Raw genomic sequence first — 13645 nt, 5'->3', positions numbered from 1 at the left:
ACTTTGTAAAAAGTTTATATTGAAGAGGTACACTAAACCTTCCAAGAAGAAATAAAAGTCCACAGTTGAAAATAGCCTTTTATTGCCAAATATTTCTAGTGCAGTTTTGGGAGTGCTCTGGAGACTGGATGTAGAGATATGTGAGTTTCCACAAAACATCTTTTTGGTTTCTCCCAGATGGGCCTTTTCTTACACTTTCAGCCAAGTTTGATATTTCCATGACTAAACACCTAGTAATGTTTGCTCTACCAGGTGGGGATCCAAATTCTCTAGATTATTGACTGCTGCCCAGTTAATGAAAAATGATGTCTGAAGTCACACACGACTTTCCCACACTCAGAAGCTTCTTACCTGGAAAAAGAGCTCTGCTAATCATTCCTGGCATGACAATAAAAAACATAGGGAGGATTTTCAAATATCCACCCAATACCGATCCACCTTTTGCATGAGAGAGGTTCTTGGCTGAGAGTGACCTTTGCACAATGACCTGCAAGGAGAAACTCAATGGTAATGGTTTGTTTCACATTTCTTTGACCAATGAAAACAAACTGAGCTGCCTAACTAATGGAAAACCTTCCAATCACCAAAATTTAAAAATTTCTATAGAATACCCGGTGCTTGTGCAAGACCACATCTAACATTAAGAGAAAGTGTCTGCCTAATAAATAGGTAGAAAATACAAATATTTAAAAACACATCATCAGTTCAGGTAAAATGTAGGTAGTCCTCAACTTAGAACCACAATGGAGCCCAAAATTTCTGTTCCTAAATGAGACATTTGTTAAGTGAGTTTTGACCCATTTACGACCTTTCCTGCCACAGTTATTAAGTAAAGCACTGCAGTTGTTAAGGTAGTAACACAGTTGTTAAGAGAATCTGGCTTCGCCACTGAGCTTGCTTTTCAAAAGGTCGCCAAAGGAAATCACAAAACCCCGAGATCAGTGGTGGGATTCAGCCAGTTCACACCAGTTCGGCAGAACCGGTAGCTAATTTTTTGTTGCCCAGGCCCAGAATGGACTTCCGGAAGCAGCATCCACACAGAGAACCGGTTGTTCACACATTTGAATCTCACCACTGCCCGAGACACTGCAACCATCATAAATATGAGTCAGTTGCCAAGCGTCTGAATTTGAATTAGGTGACCGTGGGGATGGTGCAAGGGTCATAGGTATAAAAAAAGGTCATGAGCCACTTTTTTCAGTGTTGTTGTAGCTTCAGTCACTAAATGAACTGTTGTAAGTCGAGGATTACCTGTATACACCTTTTAATTTAGCATTTAACTGCATATAAATGAATTTGTTCCAAGTGTGAATTTTAACACTCTGAAACAATATACCTGACTTCCCTGCTAGCTGAAGTAGACATTGTTTCTAATAACATCATTACACAAATGGTAGTTGGCAACGTCAACGCAATAGAAATTTGAACCTGAAGTGCACTGCACTAAGGTCCATTAAATCAAGGTTTCACTGTAATGTCTGTTTGAGGTGGCTATGAAGATGAATTTGCTTCTTTAACTGTGGTAGTCCCAAAGGTCAGAAATTATATTTTGTATTTCGTTGTTTCTCTCTTCCTGCCCTGCAACAGAAGGCTTTATCCTTTCTTTTTCTAAAATCTGAGGGATACAAATTATTCTTGGTGCTGTAAGTGTAAGGAAGGAGAGCTCTCACATCCTGCTCATGCATCTTTACTGAGAAATTAAATGGCTCTTTGATTCCATTGTAATGTTTTCCATATGTATTATTCAGTGGGAAGCATTGTTAACATCCTTCTGCGGAAGTGGATCATCAAACTAAAGTTCAAGGGAAAGGGAGAAAGAGATTTATTTTACCTGATCAGTGCACCAGCACCAGAGAGCAAGAACTGAGAGGCCAAACAGAAGCCCAGGCCATGGAATATCTCCAGTGATGGGATCTCTCAACATATGGAAAGCATCTTTCCGTGGCAGGTGGCATGTTGTGTTTGGGACAGTGATGTTAGGCATTGCCTGATTGTACTTCTCTTGCAGTCCTTCATACCACCCAACTTTCTCAAAACCTGTAAAGAACAAAATCCTGTTTTGTTCACTCATTCATTCACTCACTCATTCATTTATTTCCATCCCCCACCCCACCCCCACCCCGTGTAATTGGCTCTCTCAGAGCCAAAACAGAAGCTAACTTAGTTACACAGGATGGCCTTTTGTGATTAGTTTTTCTTTAATAAATACCTCACATACGTGGGGTGATGGAAGGGAGATGTAACCATTTAACTTTTAATGTTCAACCAATTAATTGAATCTTATCTGCCATTCAACATGAGAGGAATTTTTGGTGCAATACGTGCTCTTTGAAAAGTACGGTTATAGTTTAAAAGAGAAACACAAATTATAAATAGTGCAATATGACACAACAAGCCATATGTTTAAGTTTACACATTATATAAAAGTAACAACATTAAGAAAATTATGTTAAACAATTATGTTAAATTAGTTTCATTTAAATTACATTTAATTATAATATAATATAAGTTTAATAAATTTAATATTACTACATTGTTAGAATTTCTGAACTATTGGATATGTAATTACTATAGTGCTGATAATTGTCTGCCAGTAATAATTTTAAAAATACGAATCCCAGGCATATTTACTTAAAGTATAAAATCTTCGAACACTGGGATGGATAAAACAGTCGTTTATTGCTAAAAGATCATAATAAGCAATAAAAAGTAACTGTTTAAAGTATATCTACCTAATCTAAGCTTTCGCTTAGATATATATACACACACATACATATATGACTCTCAGAGAGCCAACAGTGGTGCTACGGTGGTGCAGTGGTTAGAATGCAGTACTGCAGGCTAATTATGCTGACTACCAACTGCTAGCATTTTGGCAGTTCAAGTCTCACCAGCTCAAGGTTGACTCAGCCTTCCATCCTTTTGAGGTCAGTAAAATGAGGACCCAAATTGTTGGGGACAATATGCCAACTCTGCAAACTGCTTAGAGAGGGCTGCAAAGCACTGTGAAGTGGTATATAAGTGTAAGTGCTACTGCTATTGCTATAACAACGGACCGACCTTCAGAGTGCTAACGGCCAGATAACTGCTAGGGAATATAAATTTCCCACCATTCAGTCAGAACTGAAGAAGCTTCTTGGATGAGAAGTGAAACATATTCAAGGAAAAATACCAATAATGTCTAGTTGCTTTTTGAGAAACACCGTTTCTTGACTTGGATGATTGAGAATCTCCATAGATATTCCAATCAGAAGAAAAAAATAATTTTTGCACCACATACTGCAATCCAGTGAAGCCCTATTCAAAAGCAAAACCCAAGAAATCTATACTATTTTAGAAATGAGGATAAGAAAGTAAGCAGCACAACTCCTTCTTCTTACTTATGAACATAAGAACCAAAGCACCAAGTACCATGATTACAGTTTGTAGAGCATCTGTGTATATAACTGCAGTCAAACCACCTGCAATATAAAAAAGAGAAACAAACGACCAAATCAGCCACAAATGCTTCTAAATACTGACGATCAAAGCAGCATATTCACATTAGCTATATGCTATGTACATTGTAAATAACTATGTGCATTCATTTAAATTTACTTCCTAGCATGAAGAAAGCTAGGAAGCTAATATCAATTTAGTTCCATTGTCCCATTCTCATTTACTCTTATTCAGGCTGGGACATCCATGGTAGAGGGTAAAAAAAGTCAAGATGTCAACCATGACCACCAATTGTAACCCTCCTTCTTTTTCGATCATGCAGACACAAACTTGATATTTTTATTGCCATCCTGCTCCAGGGATACTCCTGAATTCTGAGATTTTTTTTTTGATAATGATAATGATAGTCTTTCATGGTGACTTTCATGGTGAAAAAAGTAGGAAAATGGTTCATTGTTCTGAGTTATGTTGATAGCTACTTCAGAACCCGGCCACTACTTATATGTTTTCTTTTTACAGAGTGTTCTCATCCAATGTAACCCTTGGGCTCTTTCATAAAAATAAATTGGTGCTGACCAGGATCAGTTGTTCATGTACTGTTATACAGCTAGGCAGCATAGTTACCTGCTATGGTGTAGATAGCTGTCACTACTAACAAGATCACAGTAGAGAGATAGAGATTCCAGCCTAGGGACACTTGGATAAAAAGTGCACCAGAAAAAATATCTGTCTGAAGCAAATGGAGGGAGAAAGAGGGAGAGAGAGACAGAGAGACAGAGACAGAGACACAGAGAGAGAGATGTTAATTGTGCTCAGTTATTATAGCTTGACTCTTGCAAGTAAAGCAGGTGCCAAAACTAGAAAAAGTGTCACTTTTGATACTGGAATATGGATGGCATCTGTTTGCTGTTGGACCCATCATTGATACAAATAACAGAATAACAGAGTTGGGAGGGACCTTGGAGGTCTTCTAAGGGGCTGCCACAAGGAAGAGGAAGTCAACCTATTCTCCAAAGTACCAGAAAACAGGACAATGGATGGAATGTAATGGATGAAACTAATCAAGGAGAGAAGCAACCTAGAACTAAGGAGAAATTTCCTGACAGTCAGAACAATCAGTCAGTGGAATAACTTGCCTCCAGAAGCTGTGGGTGCTTCAACACTGGAGGTTTTTAAGAAGAGTCTGGACAACTATTCGTTGGAAATGGCATAGGGTTTCCTGCCTGAGAAGGGAGTTGTACTAGAAGACCTCCAGGGCCCCTTCCAACTCTGTTATTGAGCACTCAGTAAACCATATATCCCAAGGCTATGATTTTCTCTTGGATACATACTGATATTTTGGTGAATATATACAAAATGAGCGATAATACAGATAGGTAGATTTGAATCCTTTGTCCTCCAAATCTTTTCTTCATATATTCTGGCATGGTAATGACTCCAGAAGAGATGTAAACTGGTACAAATATCCAACCAAGGACTATCAATGCCCAGGTGGCCTATCAGGAACAACAACAACAAAAAGACACAGCATATGCACAGTGTATACAATTATTTATTGCTAGAAAATGGCAAGAGAAAAGTTATGAAAACAAATAATATAAATGACAGTAGGTAGATGAGAGAAATTATTTCTTGAATGAATAGCCCATCTTCTGCAACATAAAAAACACCGAGGCTAGGTCAAAAGATCTTAATTAAGTGGATGGACAGTGTCTCAGGAAATCTAACATCAAAATGAATGATCTTGCTCACACTTTTAAAATCACATCTTCACTTGCATTAAATCATTCTTCCTCCTTTTTTTCTGTTGATTTTTAGGCACAACTTCTTCTGAACTTTTAATTTACTTCTGTCAGGATTTCAAGATAAAGATAAAGGGATGAGGCTTTAACACTGAACTTAGCGGCTTATACTATTAGTCTTAACACCACAAAAGCAGGTAACAATGCCTTGAAAACTTTGCTCATCTTTGAGAATCAGACCAATTCTTGAGTAAAAGAGCCTCAGAAAATCCCAGGACAGTAAGATAGATTGTGGAAGTTGAAAAATACCCCAGAAGATTACAATGTCTTCCATTTTATTGCTAAGCTCAGAACTGTGTTGACTTCTGGAGATCCCTTTTTCATTCATTACCATATAAGTTACTGGACTCCAGCCTTGGTTCTTCGCTGCTCTAGTAAGTGTGGCCTTTACTGAATGAGGAAATGTATTATTGGGTGACCTTTAGCACCAAGAGAAATAATTCATCTTAGAGACAGCTGAGCTCCAGTTTTTTTTGGCAGCTGAGAAGTTCATATATCCCTCAGGACTGTGCAATGAGTGAAGTATTGTAACTGCAAGCAATGTCCGTTACTCAAAGCATGGAACAACCTTGCCCTTCAAATAATTCTAAGACAAAGTTGGCTTTTAAGTCTACTTGGGTTACTACAAAGGCAGGGGTCAAGGGTCACAATCTTGTAGGGAGTTCTATGCTGGGGCAACACAATTTAACTTGAATTTGTCATGAATTTATGTTCAGTATGTTTTAAAATGCCAGTTTGAGAAGAATTCACTTCTGGCTATTCAGGGGAAACCTGCCTTTTCTTTAGAATTAACCCTTTTCTTGAATACTCAGTAAATTCTTTTCAACTCAATGGGGTCAATTCTTTCCTTAGCTACCACAGAGACCATATAATCATTATAATCACATGGAATTGATTAAAATTAAACAACATTTGCAATGTACAAAAGAAATCGTTAGAATATTTAAGAACTATGCCACAATGAATGGATCAGGTCATATCAATCTGGTAAAGTTAATAATCCATAGATGACATTACTTCTCCATTCAATTACATTAATTGTGTTATTACACTGGAAGCTCTGCGTCCTTTGTACATATTGTGCAACATTACACAAGGGATTATATTGTACTGTTTCTAAACATTAGCACATACACTTTCTGAAATGGACAGTGAAACTATAGTACATGTAGTCCTTGTTTAATATTCACTCACTCAGAGACCATCCAGAGTTATAATGGCATTGAACAGTGGTACTTATGATAGGTCCTTGTAGTTGCAGCTGTTGTTACATTCCCTTGCTCAGGTGATCACAATGTACATACTTGGCAGGTGGCTTGCATTTACAACATTATAACATCCTGTAATCATGTTATTACCATTTGCAACCTTCACTGCCAGTTTCTAACAAGCAGAACAGGGGATCTCAAATGGTGATCCTGTGACCATCGTATGCTGTAATTGGTCAGAGGTTGCCTAAAAACAGCAATTGGGACTGCTGGAACTGTAATTTGGTGTGGTCACATTGCATCGTACAACTGTGTTGCTTAGCAACTCAGTAATTTGACCAAACCCACATAGGAGTGAGAGTGAAGGTTTGTTCTCTGAGCTTGTGGGTTGGTTTTCAAATGTTTCATTACCAGGCTAGGTAATGTTTTCAGCAGAGTTTAGGGGATGTCAGTGTCAATGTTCTTCTGTTTATAAGCGCTTTGTGTCTCAGTAGGTCTTGTGATGGTGAGGTCACAAGAGGTGAGATTCTCATCAGGTAAGGGTCTTGTGATGAGTCAAGTGTGGGTGTATTAAGTGAGGGTCTTGTGGTGGGTGTTGTGATGGGTCAGGTGTGAGTCACCAGTGAGAGTCTTGGGGTGGGTCTTGTGATGGATTACATCAGGTGAAGGTCATTGGGAGGTGAAGTGTTGGTTGTGGGGGGGTGCTTGCATGGGTTGGTTGAGGATAGGGCTGGCTGGGTGTGTGGTTGATTTGGGTTCGGAAGGGTTTGTAGGCTGGTTGTAGGTGAGTATGCCATGCATGAGCATGGCAGGTGGTAGCCTGGCCAATGATATTTGTGTTGCTCCAATCAAACTGGTGTTGTTTGGTGTTGGTGTGGGTACAGATGAAGGATTTGGGATTGTGGTGCTAACCGGTGTTCATGGATCCTGGTTTTTAATTGATGTGATGTTTGTCCTACATAGAATTGTTTGCAATCATTACGGTTGATTTTGTAAATTGCATTGTTTCTTTCATCCTTCCATATCTTGTCTTTGATTCTGGATAATTCCTCTCTTTGGTTCTAGACAATTCCTCACTTGACACACCCACACACCTGACTCATCAGAAGACCCATCACAAGACTCCGACCTGATGGGATCCTTGTCTGATGTGACCTCACCATCACAAGACCTACTGACCACATGAAACCCTTATGAACAGAAGGACACTGACATCCCCTAAACTCCGCTGAAGATGTTACCTAGCCTGGTAATGAAACGTTCGGAAACCAACCCACAAGCTCGGAGAACGAACCTTCACCCTCATCCTACACCTGAGCTACAGATATTCACCACTATTACAAACCCACATAGGAGTCCCCCAAACTGCCCGTTCGTAAAAACCAAAGTCATCTCACATTCCACTCAAAGCCCCCAACTGCCAGTCCTCCTGCAGCTCCAGTGCCTGCTAGACCAATAAATAGGCCACTCCCCACATTGCTTGACATCAAAGAGGCGCCGATCTGAAACATAAAATGCCCAAGGATTAGCTAGGCAAAATGAGCATGCATGCAGCAGTGAACAAACAGTGAAAATATCCAGTACTGTTCATCTGATGGTGGACTTTGTCTGTCTTAAAAGAAAATCTGAATGCCCTCTTTTGTACTGAATCTTGCCAATCTACGGTCTACTGAAATATAATTCTGTAGTGATTCATTTTAAATCTGGGTTAAAATGATCTAATCAGAGCCAGCTCTGTAACATTCTTTTTAAAAATAACTTTATTAAGATTTTAATAAGAGAAATAAAAATTAAGAGAAACTAATATTTAGAATAAAGAAAAGAAAGAAGTAAAGAAAGAAAAAAGGACAAAGATAATAGTGCAGGAGAAAAAAATGGAAATATTAGGAAGTAATTTTTGATTTTCTTTTACAGCAGTTATAAGGGTAAATGACCCTCTTATACTATAGTTATAGCATGACTCATTTTTTCTATAATCTATACTTATTATAGGCATCAAAACCATATATCATGAGTTTATTTTTTTCTTTTTGATGCAAAAAGTCTATAAAGAGTTTCCAGCCTGCATCAATGTCTTTTTTTCTGATCAAAGATGTCAATTTGATCATCTTAGCAAGTTCCATCAACTTCACCAAACATTCCTGGGTCCTGTCAAGCCTTTCCATCTTTCTGCGTATAATAATCTCTCTGTAATTATCATGCATATATAATCAAAAGTTCCATAACTTTTTTTTTTTCAACTATCAATCAATCCCCTAAAGAAACACCTCTGGTTTCAGTTAATCTTTAAAATCTTCAGAGTTAGTGTCTATAGCTGAGTCCAAATTATTATTATTTTGCTTTTTTATAAATCCACCAAGCGTGGTAAAACGTCGCTCCTTATTATTCATGGATACATCCAGATAGTTACCATGAACCAAGTTTAATTGAAAGAAGGTATTATCTTTTATTGTGCTTTTTACAAGGAAGAGCAATAGAGGTCAGTGATTGGAAGAGAACCTGGAAAACCCATGTTCAAGAAGAAGAAGAAGAAGAAGAAGAAGAAGAAGAAGAAGAAGAAGAAGAAGAAGAAGAAGAAGAAGAAGAAGAAGAAGAAGAAGAAGCCACCAGCCTGATGATGACGGATGGGATTCCGTCGAAATGTCGCCCCTACACCTTTAGTTCTACGCGGGTAACAAAAAAGGGAGGAGAAAAAGCAAATTGGACATAATGTCAAACAAAACTCCAAAAATGGGTCGGACAAAATTATTGGCACCCTTAACTTAATATTTGGTTGCACACCCTTTGGAAAAAATAACTGAAATCAGTCGCTTCCTATAACCATCAATAAGCTTCTTACACCTCTCACCCGCAATTTTGGACCACTCTTCCTTTGCAAACTGCTCCAGGTCTCTCTTACTGGAAGGGTGCCTTTTCCCAACAGCAATTTTAAGATCTTTCACAGGTGTTCAATGGGATTCAGATCTGGACTCATTGCTGGCCACTTCAGAACTCTCCAGCGCTTCCTTGCCATCCATTTCTGGGTGCTTTTTGACGTATGTTTAGGGTCATTGTCCTGCTGGAAGACCCAAGATCTCGGACGCAAACCCAGCTTTCTGACACTGGCCTCTACAGTGTGACCCAAAATCCTTTGGTAATCCTCAGATTTCATGATGCCTTGCACACATTCAAGGCACCCAGTGCCAGAGGCAGCAAAACAACCCCAAAACATCGTTGAACCTCCACCATATTTCACTGTAGGTACTGTGTTCTTTTCTTTGTAGGCCTCATTTTGTTTTCGGTAAACAGTAGAATGATGTGCTTTACCAAAAAGCTCTATCTTGGTCTCATCTGTCCACAAGACGTTTTCCCAGAAGGATTTTGGCTTACTCAAGTACATTTTGGCAAACTGTAATCTTGCATTTTATGTCTCTGTGTCAGCAGTGGGGTCCTCCTGGGTCTCCTGCCATAGCGTTCCATTTCATTTAAATGTCGACGGATAGTTTGCACTGACACTGATGCACCCTGAGCCTGCAGGACAGCTTGAATTCCTTTGGAACTTGTTTGGGGCTGCTTATCCACCATGCGGACTATCCTGCGTTGCAACCTTTCATCAATTTTTTTCTTCTGTCCACGACCAGAGAGATTCGCTACAGTGCCATGGGTTGCAAACTTCTTTTTTTTTATTGAAAAGTTTTAACATACAATTTTCCTTTAAAAACCCCCTCCCCCTCCCTTCTCCCCCCCTACCTCTCCCCCCTCCCCCCCTCCCCCCCGACTTCCCAGAGCTAAATACAAGGTATATATATAAAAAGCAATCATAAACAATCATATACTAACAACTATAAACTCTAAAATCCGTCACTCTCTAGCTTATATAGGATAAAACAAGCCTTAGTAATATTAAATATATATAAAGAAACTAAAATAAAAAAGAAAAAAAAGAAAGAAGACTTATTCAAATGCTACATAAAACTTCTTAACCCTATACTTGTTCTGGATAAACTCAATCCATTTTCTCCATTCCATAATATAGCGTTCTTGCGAGTGATCTTTCAAATAGGCCGAAATCTTCGCCATCTCAGCCAGGTCGGAAACCTTTAAAGTCCACTCTTCTATGGTCGGCAGTTCCTCTTTCTTCCAATACTGACCTATCAAAAGTCTTGCTGCCGTAATTAAATGCAACATCAGCTTGGTGTCCACAACTGTAGCATCTGTAATTATTCCCAACAAAAAAAGTTGCGGACAAAACTTTATCCTCTGTTTAAAGATCTTCTGCATGTTCCACCAGACTTTTATCCAAAAAGCCTTAACCTTTTTACATGTCCACCATATGTGAAAATATGTTTCATCTTCATCCCCGCACCTCCAACATTTAGGCTGATAATTTGGATACATACTTGCAAGCTTCTTAGGATCTAAATGCCATCTGTAAAACATTTTGTAAAAATTCTCTCTTAGATTTTGAGCTTGTGTAAATTTTACGTTCCTCACCCAAATCTTTTCCCACGTATCCATTGTGATAACTTCTTGGATGTTTTGGGCCCATTTTATCATACAATCCTTAACAAGCTCTGTTTCTGAGTCAATCTCTATCAATGCAAGATATATCCATTTGATATGTGCTGGACCCTGATTTCTAATTTGCTTTATCAAATTTTCATCAGTCATTGTAAAACCATTTTTCTGGTCTTCTTTCCACCTGGCCCGTAACTGAGTATATTGAAACCAATTTTGAACAACCTTCTCTTCTCGCAAGAGGCTATATGATTTCAAACACCAGACATTTCTTTCCAAACTTAGGATCTCCTTGTACGTAGTCACATCATGTTTGAAACCAGCATGTATATTTTCTATTGCATGTTTTGGAATTGCCCACAGTGGTATCTTGCAATCTAACTTATGTCTATACTTCTTCCAAACTCTCAGCAATGCCTGTCTTAAAATATGCACTCTAAACACATTGTCTACCTTCTTATCATACAACAAATATGCATGCCAGCCAAACAACAAATCATGGCCCTCAAGATTTAATAATCTCTCTTGTGTCAAATTAATCCAATCACTTATTCCTACTAATGCAGCAGCTTCATAATATAGTTTAAAATTGGGCATTTTAAGGCCACCTCTCTCACGAGTATCCTGCATAATCTTAAGTTTAACTCGTGGCTTTTTCCCTGCCCACACAAATTTATTGATACCTCGCTGCCATTCCTCCAAATTAGAGTCTTTCTTAAGAATAGGTATCATTTGAAATAGAAATAAAAATTTAGGCAGGACATTCATTTTCACTGCTGCAATCCGTCCCAACAAAGACAATTGCAATTTTTCCCAACTCTCCAGTTCTTTTTGAATTTTCCCCCATAGTTTTTCATAATTATTTTTATATAACTTTGTATTAGAGGGCGACAAAAGGACCCCCAAATATTTAACCCTTTTAACAATCTCAAATCCAGTTAATCCTTCTAAGAGAGCCTTTTGCGAAACTGTCATATTTCTGGCCAAAATTTTGGTTTTCTGTATATTAACTTTGAATCCAGAAACCTTCCCATATTGTGTTATTATCTCCATCAGGTCCACAACAGAGTTCTCTGGCTGGGTGACTGTAACAACCAGATCATCTGCGAATGCTCTCAATCTATAATCCTGATCTCTAATTTGTATCCCCTTAATTTTTTCCGAATTCCGTATTTTAACCAATAATATCTCTAATGTTAACACAAATAACAAGGGCGATAACGGACACCCTTGCCTTGTGCCCTTCTCGATATTACATGCCTCTGTCAGGCTATTATTAACTATAATTCGGGCAGTTTGTTTTTGATATAATGCCCTAATCGGTTGCAAAAAATTTTCCCCAAAATCCATTTTGTCTAAAACTTTCAACAAAAATTGCCAATTCAATTGATCAAAAGCTTTTTCAGCATCTAGAAAAATTAGCACCGCAGAGATCTGGTTGTTCCTTTCAAAAAACTCTAACACATCAACTATATGCCTCACATTATTTTTCATTTGCCTACCACTAATAAACCCCGTTTGGTCCCCATGAATCACCTGTTGCAGAACCCTCATCAGTCTATTAGCCAAAACCTTAGCAAATATCTTGTAATCTGTATTTAAAAGCGATATCGGTCTGTAATTTTTAACTTGAGTAGCATCTTGGTCTTCCTTCGGAATCAGGGAAATAAAAGCTGTTCTCCAAGACGGTGGCAACTTTCCCCCCCTCTGGATTGTCTGGAACAGTTCCTTTAACGGTTTTATCATCTCTAATTGCAAATTTTTATAATAGGCCGCAGTCAAACCATCCGTACCTGGTGCTTTATCCACCTTCAGTTCCTTAATTGCTGTAAAAATTTCTTCTTCTGTAATCAATTGGTTAATCCCCTCTTTTTGTACTTGCGTAAGAACCGGGATGCTAGCATTCTCCAAATATATATCAATATCTTTTTCATTAATTTTCTCCTTAGCATATAATTTAGAATAAAAATCCACAAATGCGTCCTTGATAAGGTCCTGTTGAAACACAACCCTTCCTTTATGCTCAATCTTATCAATGGGTTGCAAACTTCTTGATAATGTTGCGTACTGTGGACAAAGGCAAATCTAGATCTCTGGAGATGGACTTGTAACCTTGAGATTGTTGATATTTGTCCACAGTTTTGGTTCTCAAGTCCTCAGACAGTTCTCTTCTCCTCTTTCTGTTGTCCATGCTTAGCATGGCACACACAGACACACAATGCAAAGACAAAGTGAACTTCTCTCCTTTTTATCTGCTTTCAGGTGTGATTTTTATATTGCCCACACCTGTTACTTGCCCCAGGTGAGTTTAAAGGAGCATCACATGCTTGAAACAATCTTGTTTACCCACAATTTTGAAAGGGTGCCAATAATTTTGTCCGGCCCATTTTTGGAGTTTTGTTTCACATTATGTCCAATTTGCTTTTTCTCCTCCCTTTTTTGTTGTGTTCCAATACACACAAAGGGAATAAACCTGTGTATAGCAAAACATGTGTTCCTGCAATACCTTTCTGTGAGAAATACTTGATTTTCTGGAAAAATTTCTGGGGTGCCAACAATTTCGGCCATGACTGTATATATATATATATATTTGTTTTCTGAGGTTTTCGCGGGTGCCTGTATGTGGATCCTTGGTTTTTCGGGTTTTTCCCCGCGTAGAACTAAAGGTGTAGGCGCAACGTTTCGACGAAATCCCATCCG

The 13645-nt window shown here is 38.4% G+C and overlaps 1 protein-coding gene across 5 annotated transcripts in view; it reads right to left on the bottom strand.

The window, feature by feature from the left end:
* Positions 1-13645, bottom strand: part of SLC5A9 (solute carrier family 5 member 9) — a 42814-nt gene that overhangs the window by 15583 nt on the left and 13586 nt on the right. Inside the window, exons 4-9 of one of the 5 annotated variants that reach the window (XM_083359595.1) lie at positions 7846-7950; positions 4770-4934; positions 4063-4168; positions 3381-3461; positions 1832-2037; positions 352-487 (exon numbers count right to left, since the gene is read on the bottom strand). In XM_083359595.1, coding sequence (XP_083215721.1) covers positions 352-487; positions 1832-2037; positions 3381-3461; positions 4063-4168; positions 4770-4934; positions 7846-7950 — 799 coding nt within the window. The remainder of the gene's footprint in view (positions 1-351; positions 488-1831; positions 2038-3380; positions 3462-4062; positions 4169-4769; positions 4935-7845; positions 7951-13645) is intronic. The other 4 variants (XM_083359596.1, XM_083359598.1, XM_083359597.1 and 1 more) reach the window with 4 other exon arrangements.

This window comes from Vipera ursinii (genome assembly GCF_947247035.1).
Source record: "Vipera ursinii genome assembly, chromosome: 3".
Lineage (NCBI taxonomy): Eukaryota > Metazoa > Chordata > Lepidosauria > Squamata > Viperidae > Vipera > Vipera ursinii.
Note: the sequence above shows the minus strand (reverse complement) of the source record. Positions and strands in the feature narration are given on the sequence as shown.